The sequence below is a fragment of the Aulostomus chinensis genome, chromosome 8, assembly GCF_037954235.1.
Source record: "Aulostomus chinensis isolate RoL2024-O1b breed Wild chromosome 8, RoL_Achi_v1.0, whole genome shotgun sequence".
NCBI lineage: Eukaryota > Metazoa > Chordata > Actinopteri > Syngnathiformes > Aulostomidae > Aulostomus > Aulostomus chinensis.
Genome location: NC_141327.1, coordinates 23647573 through 23669249, shown reverse-complemented (window position 1 = coordinate 23669249; position 21677 = coordinate 23647573). Strand labels below are relative to the sequence as shown.

The following is a 21677-nucleotide window of genomic DNA, read 5'->3' as shown; positions in this document are numbered from 1 at the left end:
AGTCCATGTTTGGTGTAGGATCAAAACCAAGGTTATGTATAAACCGTAGTCCTCGAGTGTATTTGCTGTGTAGAAAATAGAAGTTCATCCACTTTGGACACCTGCACCTCACCTTGATCAACCATGATCAGAGCCAGTAAGGCAGTGGTGTTTCACTGTGATCTAGTTTTAGTAACATCTGATGCTCCATTAGAGTTTATGGTTTCTTTGCAATATTAAAAAAGGGTGGCTGTATAAAAAAAAGATGAAGCATGCATAAAACTGTCAAAATAACAATGTAGACTAATTTCTTTTTACTGAACAGGAAGCTGGCAGTCAGTCACTGATGTCAGGAATTGTTCAGCTGAAGCTTGCCTTTTTCTCTCTGCTCCACTGCCCGTCACACGCACAGTTTATTATTGTGTGTCAGACTTCATTTTTAAACCCAAATTTAACAACTGAAATCTGCAGCCAAGTTAAAGTGTATTTTTAATCTTGTTATTTTGTTTTCCTCTTTGCATGTTGGAAAAGCGACTTTAAAAAAAACCTTCTCAAAATATGAAACGATGCCGTTACCTGCAGCTAGAATTTATGCCGTGTGCTACCTAGCTAACAAAAAAAAGAGCAAATAACTTAAACAGATCAAATGCATCTAGGGATTTTTTTTTTTTGCCACACAGATTGGAAAAAGACAAAAAGAAAGTTGAAAAGAGAAAAGTTTAAACTTAAATCCATATGTGCTGTGTCTGTTAATGTTTGGTAAATGATGACTATATTCTGGCCGTGTGTGTTTCTATGTTCTGATCTGCTTTCTTATCATTACAAATTAAATATTTTAGTTTTCGAATTTCTTGGGTATTTGTCGGTGTTTGGGGAGGATGATATGGACAAAATTGTACTCCAGAGGTTATGAAATATTAAGCCATCGTATTTGTTCTGGTTAGCTTAGTTTTGGGGATTTGAAATGCAGTCACGCTCCACTTTTTCTCTTTTGAATTCATTCAAAGATAACAAATTATTTTCATGTCATGCACCTTACATGCCTCTACCGCAGTGGCAAACATCCTAATGGCTGCTCAGTGCTAACCCACCAAGGTCATGCTAATATGATCCAAATCATCCCCCCACAACCACCCCCCACCCCCCCATGTGAAAGTCCCTCTCTGACATTTGTCAGTTTTTATATGCTGACAACCTCTCACACTTACTCAAAATATGTCATCATGGCTGACAAGTCCATTATTCCTCCAGGTTCTGATCAAGTGAGAGGATATTTAAGGTTCTGATCTTGATCCTTTTCTAGAACCAGTGATGTTGTGATCAGCTCTCAACAAAACACATTGTGTTTCCCTATTGTCAAGGGAGTGTGTGTGCGTGTGTGTGTAAAATGCGAGGGCGTGCAGGGCACAGAAAACAAATGTGGGGTCCCACATACTTTCCCACAGACATGATAGCTCCCCAGCTCAGACCATCAATGACACCAAGTCAAAGATCATGACTGTTTACATTCTCCTCTCATCCATGTAGCGCTCTCTGATCAGACACCCACACTGGGACACACGGAATGTCATTCCCAAGCCTCCTCGTCTTATTGTCACTGGGAGCCCACAGGATTCATGTGTGAGCTGAGGTGAACCACTGCAGGGCCCAGTCACTAACCACTAAGATATACTTAGGTACTTGTGAATGACTGAGTGAGTGAAACTCTTACCGTTGTGGCCTGCTGGAACAGAGCAGAGTTTAGCATGTTAGCCTAGCGATAATCTATTCCCTTGGTGTCTCCTCTGAAAGCTTGATTGTTGGATGGGAACTTGCGTGTGGGGTGGGGCGGGGAGTTATCTGGCTAATGTCAGACAACGCTCACTGTAGGGGTATTGTCATACATAAGGGCAGACATGTTTACTGTGTGCTTAGTGTTTTACGAGCTGACCCCCCCCCCCCCCGTCCTCCACCTCCCCTTTTTCCCTCTGTCCTTCTCTTCTTCATCCTCCTCTTTTTATGACGTAATGGAGGGGGCCGACGAGAGCCTGAGAAATGAGATGATCTACTGCTGCTGACATACTCACTCACTAATGTTGTCCTTCTCCCTTTCCCTACACTCCTCCATGCTATCTTTTTACATCTGCCAAAATCCACTGACATGGTTTTTGCAGGATTCACACTCCTTCATTCCAGCACTTTGTCTCCTGTTGACGCTCAAACTCCTGAACATATGTGTGTCATTCTGTTTGCTGTTGATGTGGACTTGGCTCTTTTTTTATCCCATCCCAAGCTTATGGGTCCGCTGAAGTATGAACAGCAACAATTATGTTCAAAACGCACATCATCAATAAGACACGGAATGCATAGCAGCAAGCTACCCAAAGACTTTTGTTGTATTTTGGGTTTTTTTTCGAAAAGGTTAGAATAACGAACAAAAATGTAGATAAAATATATACAATATAAAAGCAGGGAAAAAGTTGGGGAAAAAATCAGTCAAATATATATATATATATATATATATATATATATGTGTGTGTGTGTGTGTGTGTGTGTGTGTGTGTGTGTGTGTGTACACACACACACACACACACACACACACACACACATATATATATATATATATATATATATATATATATATGTGTGTGTGTGTGTGTGTGTGTGTGTGTGTGTGTGTGTGTGTGTGTACACACACACACACACACACATATTGCGAACTCGTATCTGCACAGTTCTAAATAGTGTGTGATTGTATCAGTGCTTATTTCAGATTGATAATGACTCCTGGAGTTGATTCAGGGAATTCTGCTTGTCAAGGGGTTTGGGGCCTTCCTTCTTCAGAATGACACCTGAGTGATCATCTCTCTGGGGGTCTTGGGTTGGCTCACACCTGTGCTTAGTGCCGTCCACCCATGACCGGATCGCGCGGGAGGCTTGTGATTACCGGGTCTTAACAGTGTCATGTGATCGCACTCGCAGAGAAACACTAACAAGCGCCAGTCAGAACATCTCCTTGACAGCTAAATACACCCAAGCTGATCAGCGCAGTCATTCATTGTAATCACCCCCCCTCCGTGTCGACAGGCCTCCGGACCATCCACTCCACCGGCTAGCTCTGTAATCAACATGTGCTCCCTTTACACGCTTATCCAAATATTCCTCCAGTCAGCTGGCTCTGAAGCCTTCCTCACTTCTGTGTCTAAATGACTGTTGACTTAGCTTACCACCTCCATCCTGTCGTGAATGTGTCTGATGACGACGGAGATGGATTTGCTAGCTTGTTAGTTTAGCCTGTGTGTTGGTGGAAAGATGTAATTTAAATCTCTAGCCACTGCTGAGATGATATTATTATTATTATTATTATTATTATTACAGGGGTTGCCATTTTCTCATTATACTTTCACACTCTTTTCTTTCTTAAGTTAAATATGATGCCCTTCTACAAGCTTTATAACCAGGCTTGATCACTTAAACGATAGAAAGTAACAAACGCAGTGTTATTGGCGCCTGCCGTTGGCTCAGCACCATTAGTTTCACCCATTTGCGTCTCAATCAGTTTTGTTTACTTCATTGTCTGCGCTGTAAATTGGACCACTTAGTGCACTTTTGTAGTCCCCACTATGCCATTTTTCTGTCTAAGGCCAAATCCACTATGACATGTTTGTTTTGTAGAGATACTTTCCCAATCACTGCTCATTCTGCTTCTTTTCACCCCATAACTTGATATTCTTGCTTTTCAAGTAGGCGAGGGAGAATAAGGGAGATGGAAGTCAGGAGTCGGAGGGGTTAGAGTTTCAGGTTCCACTTGCCAGCGACTGCCTCTGTTGACCCATAGCCAGAACTCTCACAGTTGTGACCTATCTAATTAGTCGAGCAGGAAGGTGGAAGGGGGGGGCTTAAAGTAACACACACACAACCCATCTGGGCTTCTCCTAGTGTATCTGAATATGAGAATAAAGGAAATGGTTTGTTAGTTGCGTGGCCACTCCAAGGTTCTCATTCCTTACGTCACCCGTTTCTTTTCTTTTTTTCTTCTTCCATATTGGGCCCCCCTCTCTCTGTCTCTCTCCTGGCTGGCTACAAGCTTTCTCTGCCTGCTTCAAAATGACAATCGGCTTCTCATTTACAACGAGCTAATAAGCCCTTTAATCAGAGTGCTTGTCAACCTCGGGGCACAGCAACTCCAGCAGAGTTGATCCAAAGGATCGGATGACTGGAAGAAAGAGCAGGAAGAAAAAAAGAGAGACCTAAGAGTGAATTGAGAGAATGGGTCTAAGGGAAAATAAAAGTAGGATGTTAGATTTGGAGAAAGAAGAGTCGGAACAAGAGATAATACATGCGTTGATGATGTTTTGTGCACTCTGAAGCATTTAATAAGGAGCAGAATGAGAATACATGTTCTAACAAAGTGCACCCATATATATTTTTTCTGTTTCAACATAGCAGATGTTTGACTGCAACACGTCATAAATGAGTGTTACAGGATGTTGGGATCCACTTCCTCTTTTTGTTTTTGCTTCATTTATTTGTAATCAGTACAAGAGAAAACATTTGACCACTGAAAACACTCCTAGAACATGTGCATTCAATTAAACACCCACACACACACACACACACACGCACGCGCACGCTCACAAGCGCATGCACACACGCAGGCATTTGCATTGCTGTTGGCATGCAAATGAGCAGGCTGATTTGTTCAGTGATATTTTAACATCCTTATAGACAGCTTTCCGTAAGTCCTGTAAAAGGGCTTTTTAGGGCTGGCGAGGGTTGGGAGGAAAGCGTTTAGCGTCACCTCGTTAAGGCCAAAGTGAAATCCAGCACAATCCGAACCATAAAGCAAACCACAAACCACAGCAAGGCAGCGAAACTTCCCCGATAGGTCTGAGCGCCACCGCTGCTGACTTGTAGCTTGGACAAATACTCGCATTGTTGAGCAAAAGAGAACAGTCACAACATGAAGTCTGTATAGAGGCAAAAACAAAGGAATCACACCCACATGCAGGCAGGAAAAGCTTCAGGTGGCATTTCAAGATGAATCATTTTGCTCCTCAGGACAATAACAGATTCCAGTTTAATGTCCACCAGCTGTTTAACTGCAATCCCTCGTTATCCCAGATCTGATAGTAAGGATAGAGTTTCTCTGGTGTCCCGAGTCCAAGAAGGCTCCGACTTTGACAGACATTTCATCAGACTCATTCGTTGAGTTCTCACTCAAACTGCAGATGTTTCAAAAGGGAGAGAATGAAAGTAATCTGACAGAGACACACACACACGCTCACACACTGCCAGTATGTACGAAATGATACATTTTCTTTGATATTCATGTCACAGCTCTGCAAAAACAACAAAAAAAAAACATGCAGGCAAGAGAGTCACATTTACTAAACTAACTAAACACGTTTGAGTGAATACTCGTTTGCTTTGAAGGAAAAGAATTATAGTTTCTGCATTAGAGAATATTCCAAATCACTGTTGCCATTAGAAACAAGTCTCAGCCGACAACAAAGGGACCCCCGCTATGTTTCAAAGGTGCACTTTATCAAATTCACAACAATAGAAATGTGGGATACCAGTGACTTCTACCCCCCCATCAGCATTTACATAAAGGCATACTAAATTATTCATTAATTATCAGAGAGTCCCCCGTGGATGAGGATGGCACACAAACTGGCTGCTAATTGGCCCATCAATAATCCTGCCGGGTTCTTCTGAAGTGGCACCAGATCCCACCTCAGGAATCTGCTATCTGCCCCAACCTTCTGCTCCACCGTTTCCACAGCGCCGCACTACACAACATGCTCACCTGGCACATTGTTAATGGGTTGGTGGCACATGCCAGAATTCTGTTCTTGATCCATATTACTGGTCTGTGTCTGAGCAGAAAATCCTAGCATGTACTAAGGAGACATTTAAAGGTTCAGGCGAACAATAGCCTGCATTTTTTGTCTCTCTCCAAGCAGACCAAACAAATACACTTATTCTTGTAAGACCAACACAGACACACACTCATTCCTCCCCTCTCTGGACAGGCTGATCCAATAACATGGCTGCTCTTTGTTTCCACATGCTGATTGACAGTAGATTGCAGTGCACATTAAATGCCCATCAGCTTCGGCTTTAGTTCTAGAAAGAGGGGAGCGGGGGCCTGTCAAAGGTCAGTCCTGGCGCATAATGAACTGATCTCTCTTAGTCACACACATAAACACACACACATACATTTCCATCACTTCAGAGGAACATGAATTGACTTAAACTCATCTTAAGGTGAGTCTTCGCTAATGATTTAGGCTATGGGGACTTTGTTTTAGTCCTCACAAAGGATGCCAGTCGCCACGATTGGACTGTGTAAACAGATTTATGTCCCTGTAACATCAGCAATACACCCAAACACACACACACAATTAAAGCCCACTCTGGCTGCTATTAACGTGAACGTTGGAATGAAGAGGTTTTGATGCCAGAGGGACAGTTAGAAGTCTAGACTGTCTCACACTGGAGGAGCATTCTGTGTCATCTTAATAGCAAAGGTTAGATGTGTGTATTACACACTACGCCTACTGTACTTCGAGAGAGGAGAGCTTTTTACCAGACTTTCATGTTAATAGCAGACCAGGGGAATGTTTGAAATGTACTGATACTCGTGCACATGAACCGCACCACAAACACTACTTGTTGTAATACTTTTCTCATTGAGACATTTGTCCTGAAAACTCTGAAATGTTAGGAACAGAAGCCAGCGCACAACAGCTGTTTAAATGAAACAGTTGGAAGCTGAATTTTTAAAAATTAAATTCTTGTCAAAGAAGTAAAAGATTTAATCATTTAACTTCATAGTACATGCTAGCGTCTGGTAACTGATGATTCTGTACATGACACTACAGGGTAAAAATGGGCTGATGGTTTCGGTGATGTCATTAAACACCTGAGTGATGAGTAATTTAAAAAAACACACACGCTCCCGCAGAAATAGAATGTTCATAGTATGGCAATCCCACAGAGGGATAGTGCACACACACATAAAATATTTAAATTGAAAAATGTCTTTGAATCGATGCGATGGAAAATAGTTGTAAGTTGCTATGTGGTATGACACAAGCGTTAAAAGATTCTAGGCAGGACATTTGGTCGCACTCATCGTTCTCTAAAGATATTAAAACAAGCAGTATCACCAAGATTATGGGATGTTTTCCAACTGCACCTAAATGCAGTAATAGTACAGGAAAATACAATAAAATCAATCCAAAAGATGTGTAATACTCAGATTAGCGAACAGTATGTGTACATGTTTCCCCCTTGCAACTACTGGTATATATTCCATCCTTGTGTGAGCCACACTGTATTTTCATTGTTAAACATTGCATCAGTTCAGATGATGGGTTTTGTGACATCAAAAATTAGGTCAGTACCAGAATTTCGGTGAAAATATGCTCATATACCTCAACTCTGCTCCTCTTTATACCCATGGCTTCCTCACTGAGTGAAAGAAAGTAATTAAGAGATTGGGGACGAATTAGACGCCGAATGAGCTGTCAGAAAGTCACATTTAAGTGAGGGATGCTCTATTCTCTGCAGTAAAAATTTAAATGATATAAATTGCCATTTAAGTGTAGCACAGGCTAATGTTTTTTCACAAATTAATGTGACACAAGGCAGCAATGACGATCAAGGGCTGTCTCATTCTAATTTGGTCGTGTTTAGAGGGCTTTTGTGAGCCGACAGCTTTACACAAATTAACACAATTGCCTGTTTTTATGAGGAAACCATAAATGTTTTTCCCTCCTTGGCTGGCTAATGAGGAGGGAAAACGGCTTGTATCTCAGCGTTATGGCAACGCTGAGACGTCTGCAGACGAGCAACACGCGCTTCTATCTGGCTGCAACCAGCAGAGAAAAGAACAAAGACAGAAGCTGGAATGGCTCCCTAATGAACTACAAGAGTCCTCTAATGTTTTGATGCTCCCATATGATCAGATATGGATTTACTGTGCTTTTTGCTCATTAAAGAAATCATTGGCAGATTCTGTCACAGGAACAATTAGCGGGATATTCTGCCTCTCAGAGGAGTTTATCTTTTAGAGGGGCATTAGTGATAACTGCTGTTCAGTAATGGGAAGAAGAACATATTTGGTGAGAAGCATTTGGTGTTTAAATGGTATACATCTGTTGACATTTACAATCATCTCCTGTACCTTTCCCCATTTCTAGGCTCTGGAGAGCGAGTTTGTGTCCTGCCAGCTCCACCAGTGGATCGATCTGATCTTCGGCTACAAGCAGCAGGGACCTGAAGCCACCAGAGCCCTCAACGTCTTCTACTATCTCACCTATGAGGGGGCCGTCAACCTCAGCTCCATCAGCGACCCCATGCTCAGAGAGGTGAGGCTGACACATAATATAGCACATGCTCTGCACAAACACATTTTAATGCGCATTTATGTACTGCGCATTCGATTGAACGCCCTTTGAAGATCGTGCTGAGTAAGGGTAAAACTACAGTATAGCATTAAGTACACTTGAGCGCTGGCACACTCAAATAGATACATAATCTCACTATATTACAAAAGCAGCTGTCCACGCGCTGCATCAGTATTTCACGAGAGATTTTTGATGCCATTAGCCATGTTAAATTGGTTGTACTCTGGCACAGGCGAACTAAGTGAACAATATACTGGCAGGTATTGCTGAGCAAAGCCTTTTCTGCCGTGCGATACCTCTGAAAGCACTCTACCAAGTGTTCCACTTTAACGCCTTAAAGCCTCCCTCTTCTTCTTCTTCTTCTTGGCTTTCATTCATTATTCATGCACTCACTTTGAACTGCTGCACACACACGCGCACACACACACACACACAAGGCTACATCGGCCTGCCCGAAAGTAACACACACAACACAGTGCCTGAGGAAGAAGGGTAAACAGCCAGCACAGCCAGCACAGCCAGCACAGCCACAACCATCTGACAACTTCGCCAATGTGCTGTAAGAGGCAGCTAGCCAGCAGCCGGCTAATTGACCCTGCTCACATTAGCCCTTTTTGATGTCTTTGGTTGTATTGCCAAAAGTGGCACACACTCTATTTTTATTCTTGTCAGAGCATAGTCACGAGTCTTTGTACAGGATTCCGCCTTTTTTTTTGTTGATAGTTTTGGCCATCGTTCATTACAGTAATGAACATTTCACTCATCAAAGTAATTGTGGAGATATGGAAACTTGGTTGCTGCAAAGTAAGACTTTGTTGTAACAATGTTGCAGCGTTTCCAGAACATAGTAATTAAGCTGGTGAGAATAATTTCATTATTGTCAATGAAAATTACAAAAAAAAAGGCAAAATCATGAAAACTAAACCCAGGTTTTAACACACTGGAATAGTCTGTGAAGCAAGCAACCCTGTAGCTCCTCACTGGATATGAGTTCATAGCACATCAAGAGGCTTTACAGCCGTTTCCCCTCCACTGTTCCGCCGCCCTTCATGCTCGGTGACTGGAGCATCACGGGCACATCTTTGATTTATCACCTCATTCACCCTAATTCCCATCCAGATGTGCTTTGGCCTTTAGCTACACACACATACACATTCATTACCGGGGTGCACCGGTCATTTATACACTCACTCCGAACCCATTACCCATTCTTAACACACAAACACACATACACACGCATGCCATACAATAGTGGATCCCCAGTATTATTTCTGCCAAGCGGCTCCAGCGATTGTAAATAAATTGACCTACGTGTGGGATGGCATCAGAGGCAGGTGCATGTCTTTTCAGCATGACTGAATTAGCGCCTCCTAGCTTGGTTGTTGTACGTCACAGTCAGCACAACGGCAGTAATGCAGATTTTGGAAATGAATGCTTTTTCCTTCTTCCTTTTTTTGCACTTCTGCGGAGATGCTCATTTTACATTTACATACAAATCATCTCTAACATTTTTTTTTTTTTACACTTTGTTATGATGAGTACAGTACCTGAGTTCCCTTGTTGTTGTTTACACTGATTATTACGTTTTTAGGGTTTAATAGCATTGATTAATTTTTTTTCTATGGCGATCTTGGACTTTTTGAGGCATATAGATTTTATGGGACTTACCATAAATGGAGCAGACTCAAGATTTACTGCCAGTGACACTGCAATGAAATTCTTGTCTAATACTTTCAATAATCCAAAAGCTAGTGCATATCAGTAAATTATGAATGAAACAAAGCAGCCAAGTTGGCTTCTTTTAAAAGGAGTCAGTTGTTGTGAACTCCCACTCATTCGCTGATGCTCTGTGTCTAATCTGCTAGCCTTCACCTCTCAAGAACACCCTCAGTCTGAGCGCTTTAATTAGTTAAATAAACCAAAGCAGTGTTCTTGCTGCACACTAAGCCAAGGCTCTCCTTCAACTGTGTTTGTGTAGAAGGAAGCATACCCTGTCTGTGCAGAAGGTGGAAATGGAGTACCAGGCCTGGGCCTCATCACAGCCGGGCGCGGGCGGTGGCTGAAGTCTACAGGAGCTTTGAGACTAAGAGCTCTGGGTCTGAAAGTGTCCCTAGAGTCCGCCATTACTGAGTGACAACTGTTTCAGCCTAGGCCAGACTAGGCAGCATTAGGACAGGCCCGGGGCTGGTAATTGTCAGGGGGATGGGTCACAGATTTGTGTGTGGAGGTTTGGTAGGAAAAGGCAGTTGACTGGGGAAGTGGTTCGCTTATTATATATCCCTGCCACACACACACACACACACACACACACACACACACACACACACACACAGTCTCCCTCACTCACTCCAGAGATTTGTACGGATCATGTCTTGATATGTTTGTACATGCACATATGTATGTATACATGCATTCACTTGCGTTTGTATACATTTGTATATTTATGTGTGCTTATCGGTGCAGATGGACACGGTTGTGTGTTTATGTGTGCGTTTCAGTTCTGGGAGAGAGTTTGGAATATCTCAGCACAGATTAGGGAATGTTGTGGAGACCACTGCAGAAGCATGATTACTTCCTTTCCTGCCTGTGCTGTATGCCCCCCCCCCCCCCCAAAAAAAAGGAACTGTGTGTGCACAGATCCATTGATGTGAATTAGCGTGCACGACATCCCGTCTGCATGGCATGTATGCACATCTGTGTTGCCTCGTGGTGAATAAAGAAGAAAAAAAAACACCCTAGGTTCCCTTCTCATGGCTGCACAGGGCTTTCCCTCTTTCACTTGTGATTATGGAAAATCCCACAGCCTCGCACACCAGCGACATAACACAGAGCGCCGTCTGAATTGTACTGCATTTGCGTAATTCGGCAGAATTACGGGGAAATATACGCACGCGAGTCAACCTGTTTTGACACATGGCCAGTCACTCACTAAACACAAGGCCCCCTGGTTTATTTTCTTTGGATAATGCACACCTCACCTCAAAAATCATATTTTGTGTGAGTGAAGCTGTCCATTACCAAAGATTGTGACTGCGCTCGCCATTTTGATTGTCTGCATGTCTTTTGATCCCATTCATTTTGTGGTCTGGAATTTATTTGCATAAATGTAGCATGTTTTACATGGAGATTCATCTTGTCAAGTGGCTGAGTAAATCAAAAGGGAGTGTGTGTGACATCTGAGCAGAGGGCGTCTCAGCCATTTAAATGTATAGAATATAGAAAACCTTCATCAGACATGGGCCAGCGCCCCTAAAAGAGATTGGCCTTGTGGATGGCCCCTCATATAATCACCTGAGCATTGCGTTGGCATATAGGATAGGACGTGCTGACCTAGACTCAGCCACTTTCCAACGTTCCACAGCCTCATAAATGTCAGAGCTGAACTTAATGAAGATAGGTTGAGTGGCTTTGAGGAGTCTCTTCTACACATTAGCTTAAGCAAAATGTTCTGGTCCATAGGCAGAGGAGAGGCGAGGCTCTTTGACCTTGAATGATGCTCTGATTTCCTCTCACTAACAGACTAACTGTGGATGCGATGGAAAATGCTAGGAGGTCATGTACAGCGGTGTTCCTCTGATAGGGTGGTAGTAGCAGACTTCCTGTATAGTCCCACAGTCATGTACCGTACAACATGCATACGCAGTAGAAGCATCTCTCTCCATATGCCTGCACATGTGAATGAGTTTGTATCAACATGCAGCAAATGCACTTTTAGCCTGAGCACGAGACCACAGACACTCCTATTAACAAGTAAACGGTTTTAAACTCTCCTCTAAGAGTTTCCTTTGTGCTGAGCCAGGACCAAACCACACAGATGGCTTAATCACTGCTCTATCACGCTGGGACACACATATTGAATCCATTTCATTGTTTTATCTTTTTGACGAAGACGTTGTGTCTACGCATGTAAATGCATTGAAGGGGACCTATTTTTTTCCCTTTCTCTAATGTTACGATGTCATATATTCATATCTAATGGGGTACAAGTTCAAACAATGAAGTAAACGCATTTAGAAGTAACTTCTCGAAGCAAACCGCTTCAGACTGCTCTGAATACATGGCTTTTCTTTTTTACTACCTTTTACAATGCAGTCATGTTGTGTAACCTTTGTCTTTTGATGGATAATGTACAATGTTGTCTGATAAATACACAGTGTTTCAAAGTGTTTCTTTCTACATAGCAATAGTATATGATAGTAAAACTCAAATACTTCGCTTTTCTAATCAGCAAGAACATTTTTTTGTGCAGGTGCATTTCGAAGATTGCAAAGAAGAATGTTTCTATCAGCCAGAATGTACTTCTCAGTACTGCTTTGTGACCACCAAACAGCATTAAGTACATTTCCAACCATGACATTTATCCGTATAAGTAAATCAAGTCATGCACATGTGTATACGGTCAGCTGCTCCAGGCACAGCATGCCCTCAAAGTAAGAGGATGCTGCCCTTTGGCAGGCTTCAGCATGTACCTTCAGGGAGGGGCTCTCAAAGGAAAGCAGCTAAAACCACGTGTTTCAGACTGAGGATGAGCCGAGGTCACAGAACTAAAATGTGTATCTCCATTAATGTAGATCCTGTTTTGTTTTATCTCGTGTCTCATTGCAGCTGCTGGTCATAATAAGTTGGGAATTCAAGCAAGAAAGCAGATTGTATCATTTGCAGAGTAAAGGAAATAGAGAAAAAATAATGTACTTAGCATTTTCAACGTTCACTGAGGGTTTTTGTTTTTGTTTTGTTTTTTCGGCACAAATCCTCACAGTAAAGAAGCTGAAGAAACCTTGCAAAAGACAGTTGAGATCACTTCATCTCAACTCCCCTCTGGTCTCTGGTTAGTCTCAGACAATGTGTATGAGCAGACTAACTTCCCAAACCTTTTTTTCTCATGGAAATACCATATGCAGACCTCAACTATGAGCTCATTCTCACAGACCTCGCCAAGTCAGGCTCAATCTTCTCAGCCTACACACACACACAAGCTGTCACTCCCACACAGCCAGTCACAGTGCACAGCAACATACTGACGGCTCTGTCATAATTTTGTGTTGGCCATTTTCTTTCTGTCTAGCCCTCTGTAAACCATCGATCATGCTCTGTCTCACTCGTTTTTATTTTATCACCCTGAGGTTTAATTCTTTAACCTTGTCTCAAGTTGTCTGGTCAGATTTAGTGGTGTGAGAAAATTTCTTCTTCAACAAATCATGTTGCATTAAAACAAAACATTTAATAGTAGCAGTGCTGCAACAATTTTCATACAGGAAAGCAAAAAATACAAAACACTTCCAGGCTTGAACACAGCACCAATTTCCTCGCATTTTACACAGGAAAGTAAAATATAACCAAGAATAGTTGGTTCTTTGTAGTAGCATACACTACTGTAGCCCATGCAGGGCCATGGGTGTGCTCCGTCCCGTGCTGGCCACTCTGACAGTGAGCTGTGTGATAATGTCCAGAGGCTGCTTGGCCGGCGTCGCCTCTGACATTTATGGTCCTATACCTCTTCATTAACACCACCTAACCAGCCTGCAAGCCCGCCCGCCTGTCCTGCCCTCCTCTGATTCTGTGTGTGGCTGTGGAGGATAAATTGGTGTGTGTGTGTGTGTGTGTGTGTGTGTGTGTGTGTGTGTGTGTGTGTGTGTGTGTGTGTGTGTGTGTGTGTGTGTGTGTGTGTGTGTGTGTGTGTGTGTGTGTCAGACAGTGAAAAAGTATGTTTATACGTATGAGTGTGCTTTAACACAAGTGGTTGCATTTTTCCCTCCCTACGCAAGCTTTTGTGCTCATCTCTTGGTTTTGTAGACACAATAATCTTTTGAACAGTTAACTTGTGTAATGTGATGGTCTAGATGAAACTCTGTCTAAGAAATCAGTTGATATTTGCGATATGAAATTACAAAAACAGATAAAATAATGTTTCTTTTTCATTCTCTCTCTCTCTCTTTTCCTCTCTCTCTCTCTCCCTCTCTCCTCAGGCTGTGGAGTCTCAAATTAGGAGTTTTGGACAGACCCCCTGCCAGTTGCTCATTGAGCCACACCCACCTCGAAGCTCTGCCATGCAAGTGGTGAGTGGTACACATATGCACACGCACACATACACACATAAACACACACACACACACTAATGCTGGAAATACTTTGGCGTACCCACTGGCACTCTGCCTTCAACCTCCTCTTTTCATCTTTTATTTACCTCCAATCTCATCCCTGGGAAAATAAAGCCTTTGTTTAGAAAGCATTTCCTCTCATCATTAGAGAGGTAGGTGTGTGTGTGTGTGTGTGTGTGTGTGTGTGTGTGTGTGTGTGCGTGTGCGTGTGTGCGCGCGCGCGCATGTGCGAGAAACAGAAAGATCACACAAAATCACGCACACATTTGGGTTTTGTGGGAAAGAGGCTTGGCTTCACGCTGAACGTCTGGGTCTGAGCCAAATTTTCCACCTGAGTTGGAAGATCAGCAAAGGAGAGCAATGAACAGTGCTGGTGAAGTGACAGCTTTTTAAGGGCCAAAGAGTGCAGAGAGAGAGCCTGCTTGTGATGGGCCGAAGCCCCTTGAGTCCCTATTAGTGTGGTGTCCCTGCGGTGCTGACAGCTGGCTGTAGACCACCACCCAGCACACATATGCACACACAGACGAAAAAATCAGACCAGGGCTTTGAATCCACTTCACCTATGGGCAAATTCCGACAGTATGAAATGTTTTTATTTTTACTCCACCACATTTTCAAACATAATATTCAGACACCATAATTCAAACAAAGTCGGAGCCCTCCTTGCAGCTCTGCATTCCTTCAGAACACCTTGTCCTCTTTGCTTTTTCATCTTCTTGCTCTTTAGCTTCCCTCCATCCGCACTCATGAAAGTGTGTTGTCAGAGTGTCGGCATCTGCCCATGCTGGTGGTAATGATACTGTCAGTGCGTCTGGTTAGCTGTCACACACACCGGATTTACTCGGCTCCTTTCCTGATGTTAAACACTGATGTTCCTCTTCTTTACACGCAGGAGGAAAATGGCTCTCTGTTAGAGCTGCTTAGTGCAAACACTCTACGTAAGCTCCTGTCCAACTGAAACCAACTTGTTGTTTCTGCTATATTGTAGGATTTCTGTCCTCACAGTTTGAGAATTTTTGTTGTAAATTGATCAAATGTAGATGTAGCAAAGGAAGGTCACATAATAATGTAGTTAATTTGAATTGACTGCATCATGCAAAAGGCTCCATTTTCTGAATTTCATGTTGAGAGGGAATCTCCAAGTGTAAAAACTCTTGTATTTCTTTTTACTCTCTCATATTAAATCTTTACAAATGATCTTTGTATTGCTTTTTCTTTGCTAACTATACATCCAAAGGTTTTTCTTCTTCTGCAGTATAAATGCTACTATCCTTCTGTAACTTCCTAACTTTCTTCTTGTCCTTTCTTTTTCTCTTTTTCTCTCTGTCTCTCTCCCTTCTCTCCCCTTTTTATTCTCCTCACTAACACCATCTTGGGGCTTCTTCTCTTGTCCTGTTATTTTTGCTCTTTGTCCGCTGCTCCATATCTTGTCACTTTTCCCCCTCTCCTCCTGCCATCACATTGTCCATCCTCGGGGGCCTGAACAGTATCTTCTCCTGCAGACCCCGCTGATGTTTACGGAGCAGATGCAGCAGGATGTTATCATGGTGTTGAAGTTCCCATCCAACTCTCCTGTGACCCACGTAGCAGCCAACACTCAGGCGGGTCTGACGTCACCTGCCATCATCACTGTCACCGCCAACCGCCTCTTCGCTGTTAACAAGTGGCACGGCTTGACAGGTGAGACTTTAGTGCCCTTGAGCACTTGTCTCTGGGTGATGTTGTGTAATCTGGAGGATGCATTGAAGTCAAATAAGTTATTTTTATGTCATCATGTTTCTATGTCAGAAGACAAACACAATCTTCTGTCTTTTGCTGCAACAGAATCTTTTTCATACTTCCTGGCTTCTCGTCTCCTCCATACTCGGTGTCTAATTCATCCGAGGATGGACCCGTCCTCTCTCTACAGGATGGACGTTGATTTAGGAGACAGTTGACTGTGTCTACTGAATAGCTGTATCAAATGTGACACATGCAGCAGCCAGCATTAGGTCTTATGTCCACCTCCATACATCAGCCTCTCACTTCACAAAAACTTATTTATTCAACACCCGTCCTGGTCCGGAAGAAACATTAAATTTGATATATCTCAGTTTACAGGGATGAAGACGGATCAGTCCTCGGTTGAATGTAAATTCAGTCATGCGCACCATTGGCCAGACTGATTAACTTAATTGGTTTAGCATAACGCTAGCTCACTAGCTTGCTCATTAATACTCCGTTCAAGTCAAGAACAGAGGACTCAAGACAAGAGTGCACAACGAGAGACGATTAGAAATAAGTTTTGGTTGATTGTGGACACTTTATCACTGTTTTTGAACATTGACAATTGAAATTATTTATCTTTATAAAAGTATTATCTGAGCCTTCATTAGGATGGGGGTCAACAACATGATGTGCACACAGATTTATCCAGGAAAGGCAAGGCAATTTTATTTGTATAGCCTGGTTTTACAAACTGTTTGTCTCAAAGGGCTTCACATGGCATCATAACAACATCCTCTGCCCTTAGACCCTCACATCGACTGAGGAAAAACTCCATAGAAAACCCTTTTAGCAGGGAAAAATCAGAGAAACCTCAGGGTGAGCAACAGAGGAGGGATCCCTCACCCAGGATGGACAGACGTGCAGTAGATGTTGTTACAGACAAGAAACACCATCTACCCTGATGGGATTCTTTGAAGCTGTTTGTCATATGACCTGATTGCTGAAGTAACTAGATTGAACAAAACAATGTCTATGCTAGCTTGAAGCTAGCTTTCTGACATAATCAGGGTCTAATCTGCGGTCCTGGTGCCAAGAGGGGACGCCGTGACTTTGTGCTTGTAATTTCCAGTGTGTTATAATGAAGTGAAAGCGGGGATCTACTTCACAAGGCCATGCGATTGCAATATTAATCCAATCTGTCTTCTTTTCTGTCAGGTCATCAGAGCTCAACGGTGCAGGACCAGCAGTACCAACTTCCTGTGGAAATTGACCCTCTGATAGGTATGCTGTCATTTTTGAGTGGAAGAGAATCCACACATTCTTTAACATACTGTGAGCTCATATATGCATGAAATGAATTTTTTTTTGTGGGGGGGGGGTGGGTTTGTATATGAATCCTCCTGGCATCTTGGTGACTCATGGCGCTGCAGTGTTGTGTCCCTGGACAGCAGATTAGAGTTGTTTCTCAGCCTCTGCCCCAGTTCACTCCTCATGATATAGGCCCTGCTCTCACACTAAACCATTTGCATGCAAATTGGAATGCAATGAGCTGTGGCCTCGTCCGGCATTTCATCATCAACCCCCCCCCCCACTTCTCCCTCTCCATCGTCCCTTCCCTCCCTCCCTTTCTGCATCCTCTTTGGTTTAATTTGAGCGGAGGGAAAGGACGCGTGTCAATGGAAATGAATATGAATGTGGTAATAATGTGTGATTGAGAATGCACAGCGGACGGCTGTCAGGACAATATGGGCGCCTCTCATCCTTCACGACTTGTTGATGAGCAGGAGAAGAGTGCCGAGCCGCAGTGATGTATGGGATGCGCCGGAGGAGCACGGAGAGATGAGCTACTCTTTCTCTCTGCTCCCCCCTTCGCCTCCGTTGCTTCTCGCAACCTCTCACTACCTCCTAAACATCTGCAAAGAGGGCTGTTCTTTCTCCATGAATGTTGTGGTCACTCTGTCTCACCAGACTGTTTCCACACATTTTTTCAAGCACTTGACTACTGAAAATAACCAGGGTTTATTTAGTCTCATTTTATCTGCACGAACTGCATTTCTCTCCCCTACTGCCGTCTGTTCAGACAGTACAAAGGAAATCTTTGTGTGCGCTAGAGCTCTGTGAGTGTGTTGTCACTAAATGCACACTTTTTTACAATCATTGTTACTCTACTTTAAAGGCATAAATAATATATCACTGTATTATTTATTCCATTTGGCTGTGGATGTCTTTCAGGTGAGGTGGGAGGGATTTTTGTGGTCTTCAGTGATGTATTTACACTGTTTGCATTCCAGAAATAGTGTGAGATAAACGCAGTAACTGAAGATGAGTGTTGCATCAACTGTGGCTTTGGGAAACGTTAAAAATATTAGCAGGTGTGCTGGACTTTCTCAGTTTATGCTTCACTGACACCTGTTCTTCTGCGCTTTTAATGCTGCCAAATAACCAAAAAAAAAATTTAACTGACGGATCTTTTTGAAAAAATAACTGAGGGATTAGAAAATGTGCTTTTCCACGAAACATTACACAACAGAGATGAATCTGCGGTGAGTGTGTGCGTACTTCGTGAAAACCATGCCTGTCTTATCATCACTCAGCCTCGCAGGCCCTCTTGGAGAAGTCCCATAAACTTATTCTCCAGGATGTTTTATGTATTCCCTCACAAATCTTCCTTACACTTTGCACCGTAAAACTGAGAGGAGGTATGCTGGCGTGAGTGCTTTAAAAGATCTGCTACATTTTAAAAGATCAAATTCTGGATCATAGATTTCTTATGAGCCCATTTGTACATTCTTAGCTTATCTATAATTTTCTCTTTTCTCCATCTCCTCTCCAGCCAATAACATGGGCAGTCATCGTCGACAGATCTCAGATCTGTTGGATCAGAGCATCCAGATCAGCTCGCAGTGTTTCGTCATCACAGCTGACAATCGCTTCATCCTTTTGTGTGGCTTCTGGGACAAAAGCTTCCGGGTGTACTCCACCGACTCAGGTACTCACTCCCCAGTATGATCAAGGTCACATATCTTTAATACACCATATTCCCAACATTTTTGTTCCTTAAGTACATTTTCCAATTTGCAAATTTGTTCCAGATTTGTTGACCATATAATCCTCCCAGCTACAATGTGTCAGTGCATTTTCTCCACCACTAAACCTGCATCTTCAAATCCTCTCTGATTTATGATTCTACAATTTAGGATTTAACTGCACTTGTTGAACTCTTGCAGTGTAAAGCAGCCATGATCAGTATCAGCCATGTCTCCACCAGCAGCTGTTCAAGCGGAGAAACTCGGGTGAACTAACTAGGCTAGTGCAGAGGTTAGCACTACTGTGGTGAACATACTAGAGCGTATATCTGCTAATACAGCAACATTTTCCTGCAGGCGTATGTTCAGATTAGAAGCAGAGCCAACTGGAAGGTGGGAAATTAATTAATGCTAATCACTGCAACCTGTACCAACAAATTCAGCATGTCATCTTCGAATGAGTGTGCCACTGGTACGTGAATAACTTGTTTCTGCTTCCCTAGGTGGCTGTAAGTCAGTGCAGGCACCCCCTTTGGTCCAAATAGTCAAACACTGTTTGGTCAGAGCACAGAAATATTACTAAACAGTGCTAAATTACTGTTAGTTTTGGATTTGTAACCTAGTTGCATGAGCCACATCCAGATATGTTGTTGTAAATGGTATTGTTTGGACTAATATCACAATCCGTGCAGGCGGCTCAAGGGCATTAAGCTTTGTGGACACTTCAGTTTTCCACTTTTATCTCCGAAGTCAAAATGTCAACTCTGAATACAGGACGGCTCATAAACAAACTGTCAACAGATTTCCATGAAAATTGATGAACACATTCAAGCTGTTTAAAGGGGTAAACATTTCTGATATTAATGAAGCCTCATGGCCTTTCCTCTAGCACCATCCTCAGGACGCTTCTCTGACTTCTCTGTCCCTCAACCAGTGAAGCTTTAGGAAGCAGAAAATGATCAGGTTTTTAATATTCGTTTTTTCAGTGTGGAAACATAACGAACGCTGCAGCTTCTAACTGCTGCTAGTAGCATTTCAACTGAAGCCTTAAATTCATTAAACAGTACAGTGAAAGCCTCTGCTTTTTGTTGTGTTCATACAGTCCAGAGTTGCACGCCACTGTGGTTTTCTTGGTGGTATTGTTGTACGGTTCACAATATCAATTACACGATACATGAGGGATCCATTCGTTTTGTTTTTATTGTTCAGTTCAGGGAACTTGTTCCATCAGCCCATTATCTGCAGGATTACTTGAAGACATTTGTAGGATAAAAGCCTTTTTTCAGGTTTAAAGCCATCGTGTCCAGTTATCTTCAAGATTAGCTTTAGCATGAAGCTATCAGATAAAAGATATTGACCATGAAATGCTGCATAAAATTTAGTATCCCCTATCATTAACATATTTTCTGGAGTATATCACTTACTAACTGTATTACTCACTCAAAAGCAGCTGTTGAAACACACACACACACACAAACACTCATGCACAATCACACAGACACACAAACACACGCACAATCACACAGACACCATCAGGTCAGGGGTCCTAAATGAAACTGTCTGAATCTTCATCTCTGCACCCTCTTCCTCAGCTCCACTCCACAGCTCCATTCAGTGTCCTACACACATCTATACAACAGAGTCCGAATCAATTTCTACAGGCCAGGGCCTCCCTGTCTTTAATAAGGGAGGGAGGGAAGGAGGGTCGGGAGAGGGAAGATAGCTCTATTGTGCGACTGCCACCGGGGTGTACGACTGGAACGTGAACATAGTTTAATCCTACACGCTCAACAGCTGCCACCACGGTCCCCAAAGCCCCCAGGTTAAAGAACTAAGGGATTTTATCAATTACAAGATTTGATTGGTACACGTACACAAAACACGCATAGCCTCAGCCGCCTGCACACACACATATCCAATTTAATTTGTCTGTGTGCATGCGAGCAAGTCGGCGCGTGGAATATTTTGGCTTAGAGGTGCACAGCAGCCATTATTGCTGCAGCCATCATTACTTATTTTCAGTGTTTATAAAGATGTCAAACATTTAACATCTTTGATGTCTCTCTCTAGGTTTAGTCAGTGACCCGCCCACTTTCATTATAATCCTCATCTTCTTTTTTTTTTTTTTTTAGAGACACAACTTCATTATTGAGTGGACAGTGATTTTGACATGTAGACAGAAATGTCATGTGTTGCAAGCTATCCATAGTTTGACTGCAGAGGTCACACTCTGAGGAGCGTAATGACTATTAGACAGCTAGACAGTGGAGCTGTGGTCTGGAAATCTGACAGCAATTAGCCTCTTTATACACACACACAAAGTCGGAGCAAATATTTATTCTTGTCAGTGAATTATTCTGATCTTGTGGAGATCTTGTAGAACAGCTAGCCGAGCAGAGAGCTGATCAACATAAACATCTAGGAACTACATGTGACTGTATGAGCAGTTATTCATTAATTTTTTTTTA

At 42.7% G+C, this 21677-nt stretch overlaps 1 protein-coding gene across 7 annotated transcripts in view; it reads left to right on the top strand.

Annotated features, from left to right (window-relative positions):
- The window catches only part of lrba (LPS-responsive vesicle trafficking, beach and anchor containing), a 172460-nt gene that overhangs the window by 139999 nt on the left and 10784 nt on the right, over window positions 1–21677 (top strand). For 4 of the 7 annotated variants that reach the window (XM_086211779.1, XM_086211781.1, XM_086211778.1 and 1 more), the window contains 5 exons: window positions 8172–8339; window positions 14345–14434; window positions 15964–16156; window positions 17399–17464; window positions 19017–19172. In XM_086211779.1, coding sequence (XP_086067905.1) covers window positions 8172–8339; window positions 14345–14434; window positions 15964–16156; window positions 17399–17464; window positions 19017–19172 — 673 coding nt within the window. The remainder of the gene's footprint in view (window positions 1–8171; window positions 8340–14344; window positions 14435–15963; window positions 16157–17398; window positions 17465–19016; window positions 19173–21677) is intronic. The other 3 variants (XM_086211783.1, XM_086211782.1, XM_086211780.1) reach the window with 1 other exon arrangement.